The following is a 25,079-nucleotide window of genomic DNA, read 5'->3' on the forward strand; positions in this document are numbered from 1 at the left end:
CCCAGAGGCTTGCTTTTCCTGCTGCATTTAAAATGCTTAATGCCTAATGCCTGTAAACTGCTAAAATGGGTGTTAATGAAATAATGTAGATAAATAGTTTGCTTTCCTTGTGCTGCGTGTGTTGACTGGGCATTTGTTTAATTTAATTAATGGAAGGCTGACTCTGTTCAGAATACTGTATTGGGAAAGGGCAGCTTTCTAACTGATTTTGAAGGGGTTCTTTCCTGTATTTTTGTGATTTCAAAACTGTTTTAAATTTTGGAATGGGTGATTTTTCTGACTGGTAGCAATTAGCTGTATATCTCCATGAGCATATGGATTTTTTCTCCCTTTCCTAATTGACCAAGATATCATGCACACTTCCCTCAGGCCTCAGCATAGTTATCTAGTGAAATAACTAAGTAATAGCAGTTTGTTGAATTTCACAGCAAAGAGTAGATAGCTTTCCCTGAAGATAATTCAGTTATATATATATTTATATAATTTTACTTTATTACAATTGAATTACAGCTTTCTTGCAAACAATTTGTGGCAGAATATATGATTTACAATGGGCCTGTAAGGTAGGTTAGGCTGATGAGAAATAATGATACTCCCAAGCTACACAATAAGCCTTATGGTTCAATGTAAATTGACTCCAGGGTGACTATTTAGCAAGTAGCTTCAACTTGGAATGATTGAATAATCATAGTAGTGAGAAACTAGAATTACCCACATCAGGAAAGGCTATTTATCAGGAGAAACTGTTCAGTGATTTTTTATTTTTTTTTGGATTCACCAGAATATTTTATTGCTGGATTTTATTTCATTTTTAAATTATTATTTCATTAATAATATTTTCTCACGTTGCTTCTGATCTTTTCCCCAACTAACCTCAGATTGTGCCCCCTTGTTCTTGTGTTCACTTTCCTATTAAAAACACTTCCCTCCTGAACCTTATTTAACCCTTTAACATATTTAAATGTTTTGATCATGTCCCCCCTTTCTCTTCTGTCCTCCAGACTATACAGATTGAGTTCATGAAGTTTTTCCTGATAAGTTTGATGCTTAAGACCTTCCACCATTTTTGTAGCCGGCCTTTGGACCCATTCAATTTTATTAATATCTTTTTGTAGGTGAGGTCTCCAGAACTGAACACAGTATTCCAACTGTGGCCTCACCAGCATTCTATACAGCGTGATCACAATCTCCCTCTTCCTGCTTGTTATACCTCTAGCTATGCAGCCAAGCATTCTACTTGCTTTCCCTACTGCCTGACTGCACTGTTCACCCATTTTGAGACTGTCAGAAATCACTACCCCTAAATCCTTCTCTTCTGAAGTTTTTGCTAACACAGAACTGCCAATACAATACTCAGATTGAGGATTCCTTTTTCTCAAGTGCATTATTTTACATTTGGAAAGATTAAACTGCAGTTTCCATTGCTTTGACCATTTATCTAGTAAAGCTAAATCATTTACCATATTACAGACGCCTCCAGGAATATCAACCCTACTGCACACTTTAGAGTCATCGGCAAATAGGCAAACCTTCCCTACTAAACCTTCCCCTATATCACTCACAAACATATTAAAAAGAAAGGACCCAAAACAGACCCTCTTGGCACACCGCTTGTAACCAGGCTCTGCTCAGAATACTTGCCATTAACAACAACCCTCTGATATCTACGCTTCAGCCAGCTGCAAATCCACTGAACTATCCAGGGATTAAGTCCAATCTTTTTCCCAATTCATTACAACTTCATTGCAATAAGTATACCGTAGCAACAGCACTTAGACTTCTATACCACCTCATAGTGCTTTACTGCCTTAAGCAGTTTACAGAGTCAACATATTTCCCCCAACAATTTGGGTTCTCATTTAACTGACATTGGAAGGCTTAGTCAACCTTGAGCCTGGTGAGTTTCGAACTGCCAAATTGCAATCAGCAAAAGTATCCTTCAGTACAGCATCCTAACAACTGTGCAGTCGCATCTTCTATAGGAAGTATGGCTTCCTATATCTATGTAATGTGTTCTACTAGCAGAGTGGTGTAAAATGTTTATGTGAATGGAATCTCTGCTTATGAATTATTTTTAATGGCCAAGTATTGCAAATCATGTAATGACATCACTGGAAGTGTTGAAATGTGGAATTCTAAACTTGTTTCTCCCAACATTTTAGTGATGGATTGAAGAGCATTTTACTTAAAGAGATCCATTAAGTTACTGGAGGCTCAGCACATCTTTTTCTTTAAGGGTCCTGTGAAAACCTTGCAGAGGTAGCATGTAGCAATAGGTTGCCCAGTCTGTGCTAGGTTCAGTTGCCACCCAAATTTGCAAGCATTAGGAGAACAAAGCTATGTCCTGTATTATTTTTAACACTGCATAGGAAGTGTTAAATAAAAGTTAGGAAGTTTGGAACATGTTTGAATTGACCTAGTGCTGTGATGGTGAACCTTTTTTCCCTCGGGTGCCGAAAGAGCATGGGTGCGTGCTACTGGCTACACCCATAATTCAATGCCTGGGGAGGGCAAAAACAGCTTCCCCTGTCTCCTGGAGGCCCTCTGGAGGCCAGAATTGGCCTGTTTCCCAATTTCTGGTGGGCCCGGTAGGCTCATGTTTCACCCTCCCCAGGCTCCAAAGGCTTCCCTGGAGCCGGGGGAGGGTAAAAATGCTGTCCTCCATCCTCTTGGAGGCTCTCTAGAAGTCCAAAACACCCTCCTGGAGCCTCTGTGCAAGCCCAAAATTAGCTGGCCGGCACACACATGCATGTTGGAACTGAGCCATAGGTTCGCCATCACTGACCTAGTGTATTATAGACAATCCATTGCAGTCATGTGATTAGTTTCTAGGCCTCAGTGTTTCTCTGTTTTGAACCTTCCTTGAAGGATTACTCTCAAGTGGGCACCTGAATCTCATTTGGAACAAAAATATTCGCCACAATTTTTTGAGAAAAACTAAAGATTGTATATGTGTCAAGAAGTGCCAGAAAAATAGTTATCATGTTAATGCTAAGGAACATTTAGAATTGCAAATATGCCAGCCTGTTCATGAGCAAGAATTGAATCTGCTGGAGACCACTTTTCCCAGCTTGATTACTCCCTTTTGGCTTTCATGTCCTTGTCCTGCCTTAAAAAGTCCTCTGCCTAACACCTACAACCTGCTGTGACAAGTTTGCAAAACATATTAAGAATAAAAATAGTTTGCACATGTTCTGACTCATGCTGTAAAACCTGAGCATAACCTGGAAGAAGGTTTGGACAGTGGAAATTGAGATCGCTCGCTGTCCAATATAATGGATGGGTTTCACCTTGACCTGTAGACACCGACAAGCTGGGAGAGCTTCTTGCCTTTTGCAGAGGTAGACTGATGAGCTAAATTATGCTGATGATTAATGCTTTTTGGGAGAAGGCTGTCCTAAACCTTTAAACAGAAATGTAGTGAGGCAATTTTCAGGGGAGGCAGTGGTGGTGGGTGGTGAAATGATCCTTGAACTACATCATTATTCTAAAATTTTATTTTATTTTATTCAGGGCTGTCAGGCAAAAGACAATCACACAAGGTTTGGAGAAAGCTGATCATTTGCCTCTTTTGCAAACCAGTTTATTTTAGGGCAGGAGACAATTGGCCAGGTTTGATGAAAAAAGCAATTTTGATCTTTCATTGATTGATATATTATGTCCTATTAGTGTCAACTTTTAGCAACCTGTATTGGACAGCGGGAATGATCTTGGAGGCAGGAAAACAACCACTCTCAAGATAGTGCTTTAGATAAAAGAGGTTTGAGTCCAGAACAAGAATGTAAGCTGAGTAAATACATCACAGACATAACTCTCCCTAGTTCTCCTGAAGATAAGGGGGGCAGGGGAGATGCATCCAGACTTCCAAGATATTGTTACTATAACTTTACACTCAGTGAAGGGCTACCAAAATTTTTACTACCACACTGTGGCTTATGCAGGACACCCTGCATTTTCATTCAACATCTTTTAGTGCATATTGGGTGCTCTGGGGTGGAGCTCTATTTTCGCTACCCTACTGCGCCTCCCCCATCTGGGCAGTAACCCACCTCTGTTTACGCTATTATGTGATTCCAAAGATCTACCATAGGTCTTTATATAACATATCTGAAATATGATAAAGTGATCCTGGTCATCTGTGCCTTAATTGAGAACACTGCATTGATTTGTTCATTGAACTGTTTGTTTGTTTGTTTGTTTGTTTGTTTGTTTTGTTGGTTGTCCTTGGGATTCTCAGGAGTCTTCTCCAACACCAAAGTTCACAAGCATCAATATTCTTTCAGTCTTGTTTTTTCTAAGTCCAGCTTTTGCTTCCATAGATGTCACCAGGATAACCATTGCCTGAACAATTCTGATCTTTGTAGGTATAGACACATCATGGCATCTGAATATCTTTTCCATCTGCTTCATGTCTACTTTACTAAGTGCTAGTCTGCATTGTATTTTTGACTGCTGGTTCTACTATGGTTCTACTATGGATAGATGATCTTCAAAAGCAGAAGCTTTCCATCATTTTGATATCTTCATTGTCTATTCTGGGGCTGGCTGCTGTGTCTGTTGTGATTATTTTGATCTTTACGTTTAATCCTTGTCTGATTCTCCACTGTGCCCTTTGACTTTCATTACTAGAGCTTGCTGATTATTTGCATCTTTAGCTATCAGAGTAATGTCATTATCATATAGCACATTATCAATGTCTCTTCTTCCAATTTTCTTCTTCCAATTTTAAACACACACTCACCCACACTCATTTTTCTCCTACCCAGCTTCCCTCAATATATATTCTGCATGTAGGCTAAATAAATAAGGGGAGGGTACACAGCCTGGCTTCATTCCTTTGGCCACCTGGAGACTGGATTACTTCTTTGTGTAGACTTCCTGCTTTATAGATGCTTCCTATCAGGCTTCTCAGCTGGCAAGGCAAAATACTGCAAGAGTTTCTCAGGACATGAAGACTGAGATAAGCAGATTTATTGTAGCAGAACCATGAAACCATTATGAAAGAATTCCAGTACTATTTATACTGCAATGAAAATCCAATTTATTTTACCCCTTTGTCCTGCCTCCTCTAGGTAAATGGCCAGACGCAATTATATTTTCTATGAGGGTACACTTTCTGTCCAGTCCTTTTTTATATATATAGTGCCTTGATCCAGGATTGGGTTGTTTACTTTTGACCAACTAACTTTCACACGTCCATGTGACCTGCCCCTATGACAACTTAGATTGGTGGAACATGGAAGGCCATATTCCCTTGAGTAGCAATTATTATTATTATTATTATTATTATTATTATTATTATTATTATTATTTATTAGATTTGTATGCCGCCCCTCTCCGTAGACCCCTCTATTTGTTGGGGGGTCAGGGGAAAGGGAGGGTCTTGCCTTCTCTTTCTGCTCAAGATCCCCAAGGACAATTGGTAGGCCACTGTGTGACACAGAATGCTGGACTCGATGGGCTTTGGCCTGATTCAGCATGGCTCTTCTTATGTTCTTATATTCTGGGTAGCTCTTCAGTTGCAAGCTTCTTCCTCAAGAGATGTCCTGACTTATTTTTAGTTTGAAAAATTAACTAACAATTAACAGTAAAGAGTTGGAAGGGATTTTGGAGGTCATCTAATCCAACCCCTGCTCGCGTAGGAGACCTATACCAAGGATTTGAACAGCTGAGTCTGCTGTTAAACATTTTTTATTTACTGTCAGCAATAGCTTTTATGCAGTTGTATCAGTAGTGGGTTAGAAAACTCTTTATTACCAGTTCGCACACATGCTTGAGCATGTGTGCAACGCTTCTGCACATGCAGAAGTGTCCCAGGTGCGCGTGGGTGGAGCCTCCTGCCGCCAGCGCTACCAGTTCTTAGAACCAGGCTGAACTGGGAGCAATCCACCGCTGAGTTTTATGTATTATCTTCTTGGTCCTTTTGAATGACTGCTTTTTTCTCTGAATCCTAATTGAGACATGGAAAAAGAAAGATTCGATTTGCACAAACCTTTTGTAGCCCTATTTCACTCCTGTACAACCATTAATGCATGCAGCATGACTTTAAGTTTAAGCCAATGTTGTTTAGCACAATTTTGGCTGACTTTATGGACTGGACTTTTCAGTGGTGGCATCATTATTATTCCATTTAGTTATTTATTAAACATATACACCAGTGATGGCGAACCTATGGCATGGGTGCTACATGGTGGCACATGGAGCCATATCTGCTTGCATGTGAGCCGTTGCCCTAGCTCAGCTCAACATGCATGTCTGTGCCAGCCAGCTGATTTTTGGCTTGCACAGAGGCTCTGGAAGGGCGTTTTTGGCTTCCAGAGAGCCTCCAGGGGGATGGGAAGGGCATTTTTACCCTCCCCCAGCTTCAGGGAAGCCTTTGGAACCTGGGGAGGGTGAACCACTAGCCTACTGGGCTCATCAGAGGTTGGAAAACAGGCTATTTATGGCCTCCAGAGGCCTCCAGAGGGCGGGGGAGCTGTTTTTGCCCTTCCCAGGCATTGAATTATGGGTGTGGGCACTCGCGCATTCGCAATAGCGAATGCCCACACTCTTTTAGCACCTGATGAAAAAAAGGTTCACCATCTCTGATGTACACCATCCATTTCACCAATAATATATCTAATATGCTACTACAACATTTGGAAACAATTCTACACATGGGTAGACAATAGGAGAAATAATAGCCGTAAATAAGGAATATTATATTCTTAGATCTTAGAATTCTTATAAAATTAAGATATAGAGTTGATTGTAACTTTAATTGTCATTACTTTACTCACATATAAAAATGTAACCTAACCACTGTTGTGGTAGACCATAAAAACATACCAAAAAAGAACGGATTTTGGACTACAATTCGGGAGGGGGGAGGGTTAGGGATATGTTTTGTTGTTCTGTGTTGTCTTGTTGTTTAAGACAAAGTTATATACAAAGTATATAAAAACAGGATGAATTATGTAATGTCTTATTTTTAATATTTATATTTTCAATAAAATTTAATAATAAAAAATATGTCTTTGGGTGTCTTAAAAATAGTAAAAAGATGAACTTAAAAACAGTTAAAACTAGGAAAACTTAAATAAGAACTAAAACCAAGGGGTTGGGTGGCATGTGCTGAGGTCTTCTTACCCTGTTAACCACATCCAGTGAAGAGTGCCCCCATCAGGTACCAAGCCAGCTGGCAAAACCAGCTTTTAAGACCTTTCTGAAAGGCCAGGAGGGTGGAGGTAGGTGTTACACCTCTGGTGGCAGAATGTTCAACAGGGCTGTGATCATATAGGAAAAAGCTGTTCTTGAGCTGAAATTCCTTGGCGGACTGAGTTCACAGCAAGCCCCTTCTCTGGGAATGACTGGCATTCTGTACCAGCTGTAGCTTCTGAATGCTTTTGGAGCCCCACGTAGAACTTAGATAGAATTTTAGCCCAGATCTCCCGTTTGTTGAATTTAACAATAAGGTGAACGTAGAATTAACATTTACAGAAGAAAAATAACTTTGAAAAATGTTAAGACCTTGTTGATGTGTTAGATTGAATTGCTGTTATAATTTAGTTTTTCATACATTGGGTGAAGTGTGTCTCTCTGTGTGTGTTTCCTCTGTTTGAGGTTATAGTGCTGTTTGCTGAATTTTTACAAAAGAATCCAGACAAGATGTTCGGGCAAAGAGAACAGAAAAGTTTTCTCTTTGTGTATTCAAACATTAAAACATGGTGACCCCCTCGCAAGGCGACACCCTACAAAAGCAAGATGCTGGTTAATATACCCTGATTACAAAAATACCCTCCTATTCCTTGTCAGTTATTCTGACAAGGTGGGTAACAAACTACATAAACATTCCTTTCTATAGTGATACATTTTTATCTAAGCTATGAATTTTACTGAGTTTAGAGAAACAAGAGTTATCTTCAAAAGGAGACAACATTCAAACATTACTTAGCTACATGTCTAATTGTAACAGCCTCTCAAGATTGCAATATGTTCTCACATTTTGACAAAAACAAAATCTCAGCATTTTTATCGGCATTTCTCATCAGCTTGAATTCCATCCCAACTTAGTTTACAGAGACAAAACTTAAACTATTTTAGGTTCTACTTTCAGTCCCATTGCAAAATATATCCCATGGGTCACAGGGGAACCTACTTTTTAGGGGTATGTATAGAAATATATATAAGTGCTTCTAATTCATACATTTTAGCAATGTATTAAATATTTTAAATAAGTTTTGATTCTGTGGCATATATTTCCTTAAAAATAATTCATGAAGACATGAAGAAGGCAAACTACAGTGATGATTTCTTAAAAGTGCTCAATCAGTTCTATTTTTGCTTGCCAGATTCCGTTTCATCTAAATTAAAAAAGAGCTGATAAAAAAAAATCCAGATAGGAATTTTGTTCAAATAATTGCTGGCATCACTGAAACTACTTTATAAACTTAATTTGTTGTTCCTTTTGTTAAGATTGCTTTAATCATTTAATTGAAATTGTTAGATTGTTGTTTGTCTGGCAAAAGCATATTGCATTTTGAAATATGGTGAAGAAGTAATTTCAATTAGTCCAAATAGCATTGTCCTCCTTTAATGTGCAAATTATTGATTGTAAGGATATAAAGCAGACTTCTTCAATCTGGCATCAACCATCAATTTGCATGTACAGTGAAAGTGCTGCTTAGAAATACTGAGACTTATACAAAATAGTGCAGGGGACAGGTATAGAAGGTTGCAGAAGGCTAATGTATCATTGGTAATTTTTATTATGAAATTATCTTGATTCAGTGAAATTAAATGTATTTTAAGAGTAGATCATAGTTTTTGTTGAAAGCTAAGAGAAATTGAGGAATACCTTTTATGATAGAGTGATCGAAGAAACTTTTTATTAAATGAATGCTTAAAAGTTTTAGGGTATTTTAAGATGTTTTCAAAATTGAAAAGGGACATAGGAGATCCCAATAGGAGGATAATTCCAAGGAAATTAAGACATGTCAGATTTACTGTAAAATAATCCCTCTAATTTTCTGACATTTCATATCTAACTCTTCATCCTTGTCACTTATACCATGTATCAAAATAAAGTTGACTTTGGATAAATTATTTATTTGGCCTCCCTAAACATAATTTTGCAACTGTAATGGGATTTTGAATCTATGTAAATATGTAGTCAACTTATTCTCCAAAAAATATTACATTATAAAATAATACTAAATACTAATGGGTTGTTTTGCTTGTTTGTTCCTTTAGGGCATCAGTAGTCTGTTCAGTTCCCTTAAAGTAGTCAGGCTGCTTCGACTGGGTCGTGTGGCTCGAAAATTGGATCACTATATTGAATATGGAGCAGCTGTCTTGGTTCTTTTGGTGTGTGTCTTTGGTCTTGCAGCCCATTGGCTGGCCTGCATTTGGTACAGTATTGGGGACTATGAAGTTATCAATGAGGATAAAAACACAATACGAAACGAAAGTTGGCTCTACCAGCTAGGGGAATCCATAGGCTCACCCTATCAATTGAACACAACAACTGGAAAATGGGAAGGTGGACCAAGCAAGGATTCTGTTTATATCTCTTCATTATATTTTACAATGACTAGTCTGACAAGTGTTGGATTTGGGAACATTGCACCAACAACAGATGGAGAGAAGATCTTTGCTGTTGCTATGATGATGATTGGCTGTAAGTATCAATACATTAATTTTTAATGTACTCTTTTGAAATGTATGATTTTCTGTAAACTGTACTAACTTTTCACAGACGGTCCTGTCTACCAAGTCTGTTGGGGAATCCCCTGGAATAACAAAACATTGGAGTTATAGGAAATATTTATATCTTCACTTCCCCTTCCCCCAGGGTCTTAGTCACTTCCATAAGGTGGAGGAATGATTATTCATCAATTTTGACTATCAGCTATCCATGATAAATCAGAATCCTCTCCCCTATTTATTTTTATAACAAACAAAGAGAAGTTAAACATCAAAATTTTACTTGGCTGCAACCAAGAGAGAAGTAATGAGGAACAATTCATTCCATGGCCTCAGTTACCTGCTTTGTCACCTGTTCATTTCAAGCTGCGACAAGACTGAACTGTGAGGCAGAATTTCAAGAAAAAAACCCAAGTTTCCTTTGAAACTGCACTGCAGCTTCTTGGGGTGGGCCAGTCAAATAAGCATGATAAATCCCTGTGTTTGGGCATGGTTTTGGAGAGCTCTCTAGGGCCAATACAGAATGGCCCAATTTTATATCTTTATATAAGATTTTATATCTTTATATAAGAAGGGGGATAGCAAATAATATGTTTATGTTTTGCATCTGTGACTTACCATGTGGCAAGCTGACAGTTGATTACATATTTATTTTATCTTAATTTATTACCGGTATTTAATCATATTTCTATGCCGCCCAACTCCCTAGGGCAGTGATGGTGAACCTATAGCACGGGTGCCGCAGGTGGCATGTGGAGCCATATTTGCTGGCATGCAAGCTGTTGCCCTAGATCAGCTCCAACGTGCATGTGCGTGCTGGTCAGCGGATTTTTGGCTAGCCCAGAGCCTCTGGGAGTGTATTTTTGGCTCCCAAAGAGCCTCCAGGGGGATGAGGGAGGGCGATTTTACCCTCCCCCTGCTCCAGGGAAGCTTTTGTGAACCTGGGGTGGGTGAAATACGAGCCTACTGACCCCACCAGAAGTTGGGGAACAGGCTGTTTCCGGCCTCCAGAAGGCCTCCAGGGAGTGTGGGAAGCTGTGTTCTCCCTCCCTAGGCATTGAATTATGGATGTGGGCACCCGCGCATGTACGATAGCGCATGCCCGTTTTTTCGGCATACGATGAAAAAAAGGTTCGCCATCACTGCCCTAGGGACTCAGGAACAAATGGCTCACAACAAAAATGAACATGAATCAGCATAAAAATATTTCAATTTAAAATAATTGCAGCCATCCATACATTCATGGGCCGACCTTGCTAGTCATCCCTCTGAGATCAATGGCCCCAGGCCTATCAGAAAAGCCAGGTCTTTATGGCTTTCCGGAAGGCCAATAAGGTGGGGGTAGTGCAGATCTCAGGAGGTAGCTGATTCCAGAGAATTGGGGATATAATGTGAATCTAGTAAGCATTCAGCAAATAGTGAGTAGATAGATTGGAACAAGGTTGACTCTGGAATATTGCAGAATCAATTCTAGTAACCACTTTCCATCTGCATTTATCTCCTGATGAAATAGCAGGAAATATGGCTTTATATGATGAAAAGGTCTGGCAGATAGATGTTAGAATTAATCATGCCCATGATGGCACTGAAGACTCATTATATATCACGAAGGAACTTCCTCAGACACATTCTGCATGGGCTTCCTTGAAGAACAGTAAATTTGTTAATTGAGTTTATAATGGCAAGGATACAGCGGCTTTTGTGGGTATCAAATATTTTAATTGGAGTGATTTCTAAATATATTGGGACATTCTTTAATTTACTGGCATTAATTTACAGTAAATCTCCTTAAATATTGTTAAAGAAATCTATAAGTGCAAACATTTAGTGCACTAGTACAGCGTTTCCCAACCGGTGTGCCGCGGCACAGTAGTGTGCCGTGGCACAGTAGTGTGCCGTGAGACACTGGCAGGTGTGCCGCAGAGCTACGGAAGCTCCAGCTGGGCAGGGCGCTGCCGGTGCCGACCTGGAGCGCCCGCTCGCAGCTGTCCCCCGGCTCCTGCCCGATGCCGCGGTTTCCGGCGCTCTCCTGCTGAGCCCCAAAGAAGGAAGGCAGGAAGAAGAAGGAGAGCTTCGTTCTTCGTGCCTTTTTCCTGCCTTCCTTCTTTGGGGCCTAGCAGGAGAGCGCCGGAAACCACGACATCGGGCAGGAGAGGACAGGAGAGAGCGCGGGCCGGGCCGGGGCGCAGAGGCGGGCCGGGGATGGGGAGCGCGCGGGGGTTGCCCTTTTGGTTTGGAGCTGCAAGCGCGGCTCCCCGAGGCAGGCGGGCAGGCAGCTTCCCTCCCTGCGCCTTCCCTCCCTGCGCCTTTCCCTTTCCCAGCTGCAGCCGCACCCCCCCGGTCCCCCCGCCAGTGCCCTCCCGCCGGGCCCTGGCGTCGGCGGCAAGTGTCCTTTGGGGCCCGGCGGGAGGGCACTGGCGGGGGGAGTGGGGGGGTGGCTGCAGCGGCCGCAGGCAGTCGCGGGGAGATGGCGGCGGCGAGAGGGAGCTCCAGGCGGCGGGAGCTCTCTCTCTCTCAGCTGACTGCAAGTGGGAGCTCTGACGGTGGCGATTGGACGTGCTGCTGGACGCCGTACTGCTGGCGCTGCGGGCTTGGCATATACGGCGTCCAACAGCACGTCCAGCTGCCGTCAGGGCTCCCGCTTGCAGTCAGCTGAGAGAGAGAGAGAGAAAGAAAGAAAGAGAGACATATAAGAAAGGCAGAGAGAGAGACAGCAAGAGAGGCAGAGAAAGAGACAGAGAGAGAAAGAGAGGCAGCAAGAGAGGCAGAGAAAGAGAGACATAGCAAGAGAGAAAGAGAGACATAGCAAGAGAGGCAGAGAGAGAAAGAGAAAGAAAGAGACATAGCAAGAGAGGCAGAGAGAGAAAGAGAAAGAGACATAGCAAGAGAGAAAGAGAGACATAGCAAGAGAGGCAGAGAGAGAAAGAGAAAGAGAAAGAAAGAGAGACATAGCAAGAGAGAAAGAGAGACATAGCAAGAGAGGCAGAGAGAGAGAAAGAAAGAAAGAGAGACATAGCAAGAGAGACAGAGAGATAGCAAGAGAGGCAAAGAAAGAGACATATAACAAGAGACAGTGAAAGAGAGAGAGAGAGCAAGAAAGAGAGAAAAAAGCAAGAAAGAGATAGCAAGAGAGAAAGACAGAGGAAGGGAAGGAGGGAGAGAGAAAGAGCAAAAAAGAGAGGAAGAAAGAAAGAGGGATGGAGAGAGAGAAAGAAGGGAAGGAAGGAAAAGAGAGAAAGAGGGAGAAATAGAGCGAAAGGGAGGAAGAGAGAGGGTTTTTTTGTCCAAACTTTTCTTTAGCCCACCCCCCACCCCCCACCCACCCTTTCAATGTTCCCCAGGATTTTGAAAATATGAATAATGTGCCGCGGCTCAAAAAAGGTTGGGAAACACTGCACTAGTATATTATCTTATTTGAAATAATAGTGATGGTGAAAATGTATGCCCAGAAGGGAGAGTTTTTGATTTAAAAATATTAAACACAAATGCCCCAATTGTCCTATTAAAACAGATTCTGGGCTGTTGGTTCCTGTACTGTGCCCTGGGAAGTACATAATAGTCTGTTCTACAAATAATGGCATATATAAAACAATAAGGCACATATCTGTCTCAATTAAGTGTATTTGCTTTAATACATAATTATCCTGACCTTTTCAATTTTCTGTTTCTGTGTCTGGCAACCCCTTACCATATCAAGTCATCCTTTTTTGCATTTTTTATTTTATTTCACATCTTTTCATCACAAATATGTAATTCCCTTTTCTCAATAATAATATATATATTCTGTTTCATTAAAACAATTGTTATTTTTAATGCCATCGAGATTGCATTTTTTCCATCCCTTACTTCCCTTTTATTATTTCCCAAAACTCCAGCCTTTTAATTAGCATTGACAAGAGAAATAATACAACTCTCTAATAATTCACTGGAGTCCATTGAAGTTCTGCTGTTTGTACAATTCCAGTATGGCTAGACATTTTTGTTCAGGGAAAATTCTACAGCTTTTAACCAATCTAGCAGAAAATCAAATACAATAATATCACATAAAATATTTCCAGTGAAAGCAATAATATACATCTTTGTGTATTATTTAAGATGATTTTTTATAGAACTTAAACATACGGGCATAAAACTGAATCAAAAACTTCAAAGCATTTTGTATGTGTGTTAAGATAACTCATATAAATCTATCGTCTGTTGGGGATACATTTTGATGGCTGGGAGGAATATGAAGGGAATAGTTGTAATGAATGCAAATTATGGTATTTACACTATGAAAACAAGTTCCCTTTGTCTAGTATGCAAAACAGTAGATGTAGCCTGTTAATAGAAAAAATATGTATGTGTTTTCCCTCATTCATTGCTAATGCAGTAAAAGGCTATCTGCGTAAGCTACTTTGAAAGATGAAGCTCATGACTCACGAAGAGAGAAAAGGGGGTATTAGCAGATAATGCTGGAGACATCATGAAAGGAGTTAGGCTGAAAATTAATTTGATGCATGAGATGCTTCAGTGCTGGAGCAGGAAAAAAAACTTGTGGAAAATTTCTAAATCACTGAAACTAAAAGTGCTTAACGTGAACCTGTAGTGGTCTATATCTGTCCTATAATGAGGTATGGGGTTTTTTTGATTGAAGGCTGTATTGGTTCCAATATTTTATGAAAGTTTTAGGAAACTTGACAAAGAACTGACCAGTTTATGTAGTGATGTTACTGTATTATCATTTCTTAGAATTTTTTTTTTTACTGAAGTTGAATACATTTTTATACAAAGGAGTCCTTGGTGCCTTCCAGAGTTTGTTTGTCTGCTTGCAGATTTTTTCACTACTGACCTAGATGAACATATTAGTGATTGTGGGTTTTGCTCCCTCTTTATATACAATAGCTTGCACTGCCTGTGTTGATAGAGATGTGGTTTTCTCTTTGGTAATTCCTTGATTAGAATATTGTTTTCTGTTTGAATATTGTTAATTCCTGCTTATCTGGGTGTTGCTGCTGGAAATAATACATTCTGGTCTTTGTGTTTCCTTGTTAGTTTTTTTAATTGTCTTTTCTGAATGGCAAATAAATACAGCTTATTTCTCTGTGTCTGTTGAGGATTGATTTATCAGAATGCCAAGCTTCTAGGAAGTCCCCAAACCCAATTTGGATTCAGCTTGGCCTAGGATGCTCACAATTTCCCAACTGAAATTATGGTTTCATCTGTGCATGTGTTATGAAATTAAGGAGCTTTCATTATGTCTGCTGACTGCTGGTTGGTGTTCATGGATGTGCTCTGCTTATTTATTTGTTTGTTTGTTTACTTACTTACTTATTGGATTTATATGTTGCCCCTCTCCAAGAACTTCTTCCTGTCTGTCCTACATAGCATCATATATTTTCTGCCTGTCTGTACACTTTATGTTGTAAATTACTCCCCCCCCCCCTTTAGCTGTTTGATCTTTTGGTTTACTAAAGGTACTTTGGATGGCTTCAGTTTTGTGTGCTATGGCGATGTTATGTGGCTGTCATAGGTCGTTGGTTGTTTCTGAGACATTTTTGATATATGGTGCTATTATGCTTGTATTGGTTTATTTATTGATTTGATTTGATTTGATTTGAATGCCGCCCCTCTCCATAGACTCGGGGCGGCTCACAATACAATAAAACAATTTATAACAAATGTTATAATGTAGTGAGTTGAACAGACATTACCTTTTGATAAAATTGCATGGCTATACATTTTTGTTGGAAGAGGTGTTCAAGGTGCTGCAGGGCAATTTATTTATTTATTTGATTATATTTCATACTTCTTTACCACCTATCTCCCTCAGAGAGGGACCCAGGGTAGTGAACAATGTTCTTACAGATTGTCTCTTGTGGAAGGTTGGATTGTTACTTTCATAGAAGACCACTTGGTTGTCTTGGTTGTTTTTCATAGATTTGCATTAACTGTTGTTTCCTCTGGTGATGAAGATATCCAGGAAGGTTAGCGCATTGCTGTTAATCTCTTCTCTTGTAAATTTTATTCCCTTGAAGATGTTGTCAATTGTTTCCTATGTCTTCTCTAATTGTTTCATCTACATACAAAATCAATATTTTTGGTTGTATATTTATTATTTATTTTTTAAAAATTAGATTTGTATGCCGCCCCGAGTCTGCGGAGAGGGGCAGCATACAAATCTAATTAATAAATAAATAAATTATTATTATTATTATTATCATTATTATCATTATTATTATTATTATTATTATTATTATTATTATTATGTCAATACAACACAGCAAACGAGATCACTATGCTGGATTTCGTATTTCATCACCAGTCGGGCGCTTCCCAAGCACCTAGGACTGCGTGATGTAGCGGCGAATTATGTTTGCCGATCCCAGTAAAGGGGCCTTTTGCAATTGACAGATGGAGATTTTGTCAATTCCGATGGTTTTAAAATGTCCACTGAGATCCTTTGGCACTGCGCCCAGCGTGCCAAGTACCACTGGTACCACTTTCAATGGCTTATGCCAGAGTCGTTGCAGCTCGATTTTTAGATCTTCGTATTTCACTAATTTCTCTAGCTGCTTCTCCTCAATTCTGCTGTCTCCTGAGATTGTGATGTCGATGATCCATACTTTCTTTTTCTCCACAATCAGAATGTCTGGTGTGTTATGCTTCAGAATTCGGTCAGTCTGAAGTCGGAAGTCCCACGGTAGTTTTGCTTGCTCATTTTTGACCACTTTTTCGGGCTTATGATCCCACCAGTTCTTTGCCACTGGTAGATGGTAGTTCTGGCACAAGTTCCAGTGGATCTTCTGTGCCACAGCATCTTGTCTATGCTTGTAGTCAGTCTGTGTGATCTTTTTGCAGCAGCTGAATATGTGATTGATTGTTTCATCTGTTTCTTTATAGAGTCTGCACTTTGGATCGTCTGTTGATTTTTCAATTCTGGCTTTGACAGCATTTGTTCTAATGGCCTGTTCTTGTGCTGCCAGTATTAGTCCTTCTGTCTCCTTTTTGAGTGTTCCACTTGTAAGCCATGACCAGGTCTTTTCTTTATCCACTTTGCCTTCAATCTTCTCCAAGAACTGTCCATGCAATGCTTTGTTCCGCCAACTGTCCATACGACATTGAGTTACACTTTTTCTGTACTGGTCCTTAGTTTGCTTCACCTTGAGAAGCTTCCTATTGTTGACCTCCATCAACGCTGACTCTTTGCTCCCCTTCACATAGTCAGGTAATGCATGCTTCTCTTCTTCTACTGTCTGCTTCACTTGCAAAAGTCCTCTGCCGCCTATTTTCCTTGGTAAATACAGCCTGTCAACGTCACTGCGGGGGTGTAGTGCATGATGGATCGTCATTAATTTTCTGGTTTTCCTGTCCAAGTTGTCCAGCTCTGCTTGAGTCCAGTTCACTATGCCAGCTGTGTATCTAATGACAGGTATGGCCCAAGTATTTATAGCCTTGATAGTGTTGCCACCATTCAGTTTGCTCTTCAAAATTTTTCTGGTTTTCTGGATGTACTCTTTGCTGATCACAGTTTTCACATGACCATGCTTCTTCCTCTTCCTCCTCCTCCTCCTCCTCTTCTTCTTCTTCTTCTTCTTCTTCTTCCTCCTCTCCTTCTCCTTCTTCCTTCTTCTACATTATTATTATTATTATTATTATTATTATTATTATTATTATTATTATTTAGATTTGTATGCCGCACTTCTCAGTAGACTTGGGGCGGCTTACAAGACCCAATCAAACAATGCGTACACAAATCTAATAATTAAAAACTACAAGCTAAAATCCCACTTATTAAAAACAGACAACCAATTCAGTCACAAACCATACATCACATTTTTGGGTGAGTCGGAGGGGGGCAGAAATATGTGTGGGTGCTATAATTTCTAGACTCTACATTATAGTCCTTACTATGAGACTTAGGAGTGGTGAAACCAGGGGTATTCTTCTAATTCATTGGTCAACAACTGATGGTCCCTGGACCACTGATAGTCCATGAAAAGATTTTTGGTTTATAGAAAAATTATTTGCATTTTTTAGGATGCACTAAATCAGGGGTCCTCAAACTACTGCCCCAGGACAAATATGTGCAATGAACATTGGCATTGCTGCAGAGAGTCTCTCCCTTTGGGGTCTTTTTGTGTGGGTCGGAGGGGGGCAGAAATTCCAACTTGAGGTCTACTTTGACCGCCTGGTTTTGGGTAAAGGCTAGAAGGAAATGCTGCTGATGGCAGAGACAGAGGTTCTTGTTCCAGTGTTACAGCATCATGGCCTGGAACTGACTGGCCACCTCAGGCCGCTGACCCTCCAGGCGCCATTACCTGGCCTTGCACTCCCAGAGGTCTTCATGCTGCTTAGAAAGCCTATGCTGGTAGTCCTCAGTGAGATGCTTCTGCTGAGCCTACTTCTCGGTCACATCCAATTTGAACTGAACCAGCTGTTTTGCAAACTCTTTCTCCTGAAGGCTGCAAAACTCCAACAACTGCTTCCTGTTGGGTCCCTAAGGAGCCTGGATGGGCAGGCGAGGATTGGCTGGAAAGGGAGGGTTGAGTAGAGGCCGGTGAGGTATCCCTTGAGTTGGCTATGCCCAACAAATCACATGACCACCTAGCCACGCCCACCCAGCCGCTCATTAGGCAGATCATATTAGTGGTCCGCAGAATTTTTAATTATGAATTTAGGGGTCCCTGAGGTCTGAAAGATTGGTGACACCAGTTATAATTTATGAGTTATATTTTTCCATCTAACTGAAAGTAGGCAGTAAGGCAGAGATTGATGAGATCCATGATTCAGGATATTTCAATTTTGGAACATTGGCCAAATCTGGTGTGTTGTGTAGTACTGCTGCCATTGATCATATGCAACGTGTACAATCGTAGAAGGCTGTGATTTCTTAGAATGATGCATTTTTTTTTGGTGATGTTAACTTTTTATATCAGTTAACTAAATCAACAGATATTGAGTGAACTGGAGATTTTTCTGTAACTGAAGTTTTTTCTTACTTCAGTTACAGAAAAATCTCTCGGACTACTTGGTACGTTGCTCCATTGAAGCAGGAGAAATGAGATGCTGTACTCGAATGCACACTTCTCTGATAGTATTGAATGTAGTGGCCCCTCCATCCAAGCCAAAAAAGTAAGCAGATTGTATTTTAAATATTTATTCAGAATAACTGAGGTCTGTATGGTTTATTTTGCTTTCCCAATTTCTTATGTGTTTCGTCACATATTTGTCTTAAAATATTCACAACCAAGGTAAAAATGGGAGACCAACAGGAAAATGCGTATTTGTTCAAATATTACAGTTTAGAAGTGAGACAAAATGCAACAGCCAAAAATGATTAACTTTTCAACTTTAGTTTTGTTATTTGTTGGCAGTTAATTATCACAAAGCTCTGCAAAAAACTAATCGATCTTATGATAAAAATAGTAAGAATTAGGACATGCGTAATATCTGCATATTGAATATTTATACATTCAGCATATATACCTGGGATACACCTATAATACGGAGACAGCATTGGTTACCAGGATGTGGATGGAGTATCTACCTTGGGGCTCCATGATTTCTGGGTGGCTTTCAATATCATTGACCATGATATCCTCCTGGACCAGCTGCAATGGTTGGGAGTGGGCGGCATTGTGTTGCAATAGTTCGCTTCCTACCTCAGTGTTTGTTTGGTTCTGAATGCAGCAGAACAGATTTTGGCTCAGTCCTGATAAGATTGAGTGGCTATATCACACCTCCATCCCCAATCAGGATTGTTTTCATGGTTGATCTTGGATGGAGTAACACATCTCCATTTAAGACTGTATGCACGTTGAGATTTCTCTGCAGCTTTTATTGGGAGAGTAGATGGCAGCTGTGGCCAGGAAGGATTTTGTACAGATTCATTTTCTACACCAGTTTCCACAACCAGGAGAGGAGACCCTATAGTAGTGATGGTGAACCTTTTTTTACCTCAGGTGCCAAAATAATGCACATGCGCACTATCACACAAATGTTCATGCTCATAGCCTGACTTTTGGTGGGCCCAGTAGGCCCATCTTTTGCCCTCCAAGAGGCTTTCTTGGACCTTGGGGAGGGCCTAAATGCCCTTTGCTGCCCCCTTGGAGGCCCTTTGGAGGCTGAAAATTCCCTCCCAGAACCTCTGTGCAAGCCAAAAAATAAGATGGCAGGTGCCCAAATGCGTGCTGGAGCAGCAGATATGGCTCCATGTGCCACCTGTGGCATGCATAATAATAATAATAATAATAATAATAATAATAATTATTATTATTATTATTATTATTATTATTATTATTATTATTATTATTAATTGGATTTGTATGCCGCCCCTCTCCATAGGTTTGCCATCATGGCCCTATAGAATAGATGGTTGATCATGCACTGGTCACCTCATGATTGAAATATTGCTGTGTACTCTAGAGCAGTGTTTCCCAACCTTGGCAGCTTGAAGATATTTGGACTTCAACTCCCAGAATTCCCCAGCCAGCGATATCTTCAAGTTGCCAAGGTTGGGAAACACTGCTCTAGAGGGATCTGCCCTTGAAGAGCATCCCAAAGTACAAAATGCAGACAGCTTCTTGGTATGTCCGCTCCGAATCCTCGGAGAGGGGTGGCATACAAATCTAATAAATAAATAAAATAAATGTCTACCACTACATGAGCAGTGGTGGTTGCCAGTTGGCTTCTGTATATGCAGTGAGTCAAAATGCTGGTCATTACCTTTAAAGCTCTTCATGGCAAAGGATCCGGGTACCTGAGAAATTGCCTATGTCCAATCATTTCTGGCTGTCCAGTAGATTCAGACAAAGTAGATGTCATTTTATGGGAACAATGAAGAGTGCATTCTCTATAATGGTCCCTTTCTATTCCCCCAGAGATATGATGAATGGTACCTTCTCTCCCAGGGCTCCAAAAAGTTAGAGGGATAATATATTTCATACCTTCCATCCCTATATACAGGATAAAGCAAAGAGATGAATGAAAAATAAACGTTGCTACTAGAAAATATTTTATTCTGCTTTTCTTTTGTTGCTGAATCAAGGAGTTTTTCTGGAACAACATCCAGGCAATACAAAACTCATTCCCACACTTTTTCAGGGATAAAAAAGAGATCTCACCCACAAAAAGATATTGAGAAAATTGGACGGGTCCAAAGATGGGCTCCAAGAATGGTGGAAGGTCTTAAGCATAAAACGTATCAGGAAAGACTTAATGAACTCAATCTCTATCGTCTGAAGGACAGAAGGAAAAGGGGGGACATGATCGAAACATTTAAATATGTTAAAGGATTAAATAAGGTCCAGGAGGGAAGTGTTTTTAATAGGAAAGTGAACACAAGAACAAGGGGACACAATCTGAAGTTAGTTGGGGGAAAGATCAAAAGCAACATGAGAAAATATTATTTTACTGAAAGAGTAGTAGATCCTTGGAACAAACTTCCAGCAGACGTGGTAGATAAATCCACAGTAACTGAATTTAAACATGCCTGGGATAAACATATATCCATCCTAAGATAAAATACAGAAAATAGTATAAGGGCAGACTAGATGGACCATGAGGTCTTTTTCTGCCGTCAGACTCCTATGTTTCTATGTTTCTATAAAAAACCTAATTTATCTGGCTTCATTTGCCCCATTCTATAATTTAATAAAAATGCAGTTCATCCACCTTATGTGTAATCATTACACACTAGCTGTAGAGTTATACAGGCACACATGTGCTGGCTGAAAATAGAATAGCACGTCATTTAAAGAGTAAGCTTAATCAGAATTCATATAATGTATTCATATATTGAAGAAAAGGGGCAAAACTTAAGCCTAGTTAGACTCATGAGGGACCCATATAGTATCTCTATAAGGGAACAAGAAGCAGAAAGAAGAAAATTAAAGCAGCATTAACTTTGGGAAAATCTTAATTATGTTTTGCCAGTCCATGAGACCATGCAGTTGCAGTGAGTGAGTAGGACTGATGAGTGAATGAAAGATTATGACTCCCGGCTAAGGTACAATACTGTGCTTTCTTTTGTGATAATAGATTCTGCTGAACGGACTTCCAGTAGTGATGTTGGGGCAGTGCAGAAAGAGAAGGACAATCTCTGTCCTTTGATTCTGCTTTTCTTCATGTTTGGAAACCTTTTGAAGGCACAAAAAGTTGTGAAAATGTCCTGTCCTGTCATTTTAACATGGCTGACCCAAAGCTGTAACTAGCCACAGCAGATTTGAAAGAAGAATTGTATAAGCAGTCTACTCTTGATACTGTGTTGTCTAATATTGTAAGAGGTGGAAATATGGGTGGATTCCACACATGGGGCTGGTTACTGATCCTTTGGGATAAGAAGTGTATTATTTTGCATCAGGGTCTTCTTTGACATATTGTGCTGTAATTGTGACTTGTTTTAGTTCTGATTTGCTACCTTAGACTGATTTGCTGTTTAATTTTAATTTCAGTTTTGCAAGTTTTTACTTGTCCGGATTGTGGTCCAGGGCCCAGCTGTGCATTTAATGAACTTCAGGTGGAGAAGAAGAGGAATATCAGGCTTGGTTATTACTCCAATACTGATACAGCTGTTGATAGAATTGCCAAGGGGTTAGTAGTGAGATACTCAGGTTTCATGGACTGATGACTGCCAGCTGTCAAAAGCACACGACCAGGTTGAGAAAGAAATTGCAAAACCAACATCAGGCTTAGTTTTGCTAGTTGTGGAATCCAGGTGAGACCAGAATGTGGATGGGCTGGGAGACAATGAACTTGAGCTTCAAAGGCAAAAAGATGATTTTAGGGAGGAAGTTTACAGGTGAAAGTACCTGAAATGTGTACCCAGGCAAGACAGGGAGGAAGAGAGGGAGGGAGGGAGGGAGGGAGGGAAGGAAAGAAGGAAAGAAGGAAGGAAGGAAAGAAAGAAAGAAAGAAAGAAAGAAAGAAAGAAAGAAAATTGGCTTATTTTGTTCCAGGCATTTTCATCTCAAGTTGCCAACCTGGCCATTTCTCTCTCACATTTTTCTCTTACTTGCTTTTAACTTTTAACAAGACTTTCTTGACTTTGCTGACCCTGCCTAATTATTGGAGAAAAGTGTTTGATCTTTCCTGGGTTTTGCCGGAGGATTGAAAGCAGTGTGCAGTTAATTGTAAGCATTGCAACTGCTGGATGCACAAGGTTGGCAGCTCTGAGTTAATTGTTGATGCTGGCATGTTGCAATTAACCTCATTAGGATTTGAATTACATCTAATTAAATTCTTGTCTCTGACAAGAGCCATGTAATTTTCCCCCCTTATTGGGATGTTTTTCAAAGAGGGGTTGTTCTGAAACCTGCTGCTTTTTTAAGGGTAAAGTAAGAATGGAAAAAGGAGCTTGGCAGATAAAAATGACTAAAAGCACCATTAACTTTATAGGGTTTTTTTTTTTTAAAGAAATATTTCCAAGTTTATGCTAAAGATTTTGTAGAAGGTGGTGTTGATGCTAACGGATGTCCGAGTGCTGCCTCTATGTTGGTTGAAGCAGGTGGGATCCCCTTGGGTAGCATTTGTTGTGGGTCAAGGGAAAGGGAGGGTTTTGCCTTCTCTTTCTGCTCAACATTCCCATGTACAATTGGTGGGCCACTGTGTGACACATAATGCTGGACTTGATGGGCTTTGGCCTGGTTCAGCATGGCTCTTCTTAGGTTCTTATCTACCTAATATCTGAAATCAATCAATCAGTTCAATCAATCATATTATATTATATTGTAGTAGTTATTACTTTTTCAATGTGCAATGTGTGGTGGTTGTGAAAAACTCAATTTTTGGAAGGAATATAAACCAGCTTCACCCAATAATGGGTATTGATCGGTTTTAACTTAACACAATTAACTATATCAATTAAATCAGTAAATAAAATGATGCATGAATTGACCCATTATGTCTTAGCATGATGTGTAAACTAGGCTACTATGGCTTATTCAGCAACATGATTTAAAAATTCTGATTTATACCTCTAGAACAGGGGTATCAAACTGGATTTCATTGAGGGCTTCATCAGGGTTGTGTTTAACCTCAGGAGCTGAGGTGGGCATGGCCAGCTCAACATCATTTGTGTCAGAGGTCTCTGTGGTGGCCCGAACGCTCTGCCAGTGAAAATGGGTTCCCAATCTCTGCTTTTGCCTGCAACAGTCTCCTGCAACCCTCTGCCAGTGAAACAGAACTTGGGAGGGCTACATGCCTTCATTTTCACTGTCAGAGGCACCACGAGCCGGTCCTTCTGTTTCCAGGGACACCCTTTGGGCCAGTTCTAAGCACCCCATGGACCCGATTTGGCCTACAATTCTTGAGTTTGAAACGAGGAGAGGTCAATTATAGATAATTTAAGGTTAAAGTTTATTTAAACTGTACATAAATATAAGGTTTTTGGGGTTTGGGGAAGAAACTACAGAGTCAGGTAGTGCATTCCAGGCATTGATCCCTCTTGCTGAAATCATATTTTTTGCAGTCGAGTTTCGAGCACTTTACAATTAGTTTGGATCTATTACATGCTTGTGTATTGCTGCGGTTGAAGGTGAAATAGTCATTAACAGGAAGGACATTTTGCTGTATGATTTTATGAACTACAGTTAGATCAGATTGGAGGTGACGTAGTTGTAAATAGTCTATTTGCAGTATTTCAAGTCTGGTGGAATATAAGGTATTTTGTTGCGAGCAAAGGGGTGAAGGACTCTTTTTGTTGGTTATGTACAAACCACAGTGCTTCCCTCTAATTGTGAGCACTTTTTGTGGTGTATTGAGTGGCTATTACCATGAAAATGAGGATGTCTAAGGGAAAAGCTGGTTTTAGATGGAACTATAAATTTGTCCAAAGCTTCTCAGGAAGAGGAAGAAAAAAGAGTGGTAATTTGTTCTTTCTACTTCTGGCGAGATACAAAAATCCCTTGAGATGGAAAGGTGATCTACTCGCTGTTTCCTGTTTTTTATTAGCAAGACAAAATAAGATGCAACACTGAAGAGTTTGAACAACGGGTCATTTCTTCTCAAGAAAAGAGAAATGCTGAACATTACAGGATGCTGTTTCAAGTGATTTTGGATTAATTTTGCCTACAAGGTCAAGAAGGGAATATAAAGGTTTCCTGCAGGTGCTTAGCAAATCCATGTTGAAATCATACTGAGCGTCCAAATGTTGAGTTGTATGGAGGGGTTCTCAAAAAGAGAGTTCTTTCTGTTATGATTGCAATTGATTTGTTTCTGACAGCTAACATTTGCCTGATATAGTACCACTCTTGCTGGCAGCCTCTCTTGATCTTACATATCACTTGATCTTACATGTCATAAATAAAGAACTAAACAGCTTGTGGCTAACAGTTCACAGAACACCAAACCATCAGGTCTGGAAACAATACTGCTACCAGGAAGGAGCATGTGATCTGCAAATAATTATTTCCTGC

General features: G+C 40.1%; 1 protein-coding gene across 1 annotated transcript in view; it reads left to right on the forward strand.

Moving 5' to 3' along the window:
• KCNH1 (potassium voltage-gated channel subfamily H member 1) overlaps positions 1-25,079 on the forward strand; it is a 257,125-nt gene that overhangs the window by 80,629 nt on the left and 151,417 nt on the right. Inside the window, exon 7 of the mRNA XM_070734479.1 lies at positions 9,232-9,658. Coding sequence (XP_070590580.1) covers positions 9,232-9,658 — 427 coding nt within the window. The remainder of the gene's footprint in view (positions 1-9,231; positions 9,659-25,079) is intronic.

This window comes from Erythrolamprus reginae, chromosome 1, assembly GCF_031021105.1.
Source record: "Erythrolamprus reginae isolate rEryReg1 chromosome 1, rEryReg1.hap1, whole genome shotgun sequence".
Lineage (NCBI taxonomy): Eukaryota > Metazoa > Chordata > Lepidosauria > Squamata > Dipsadidae > Erythrolamprus > Erythrolamprus reginae.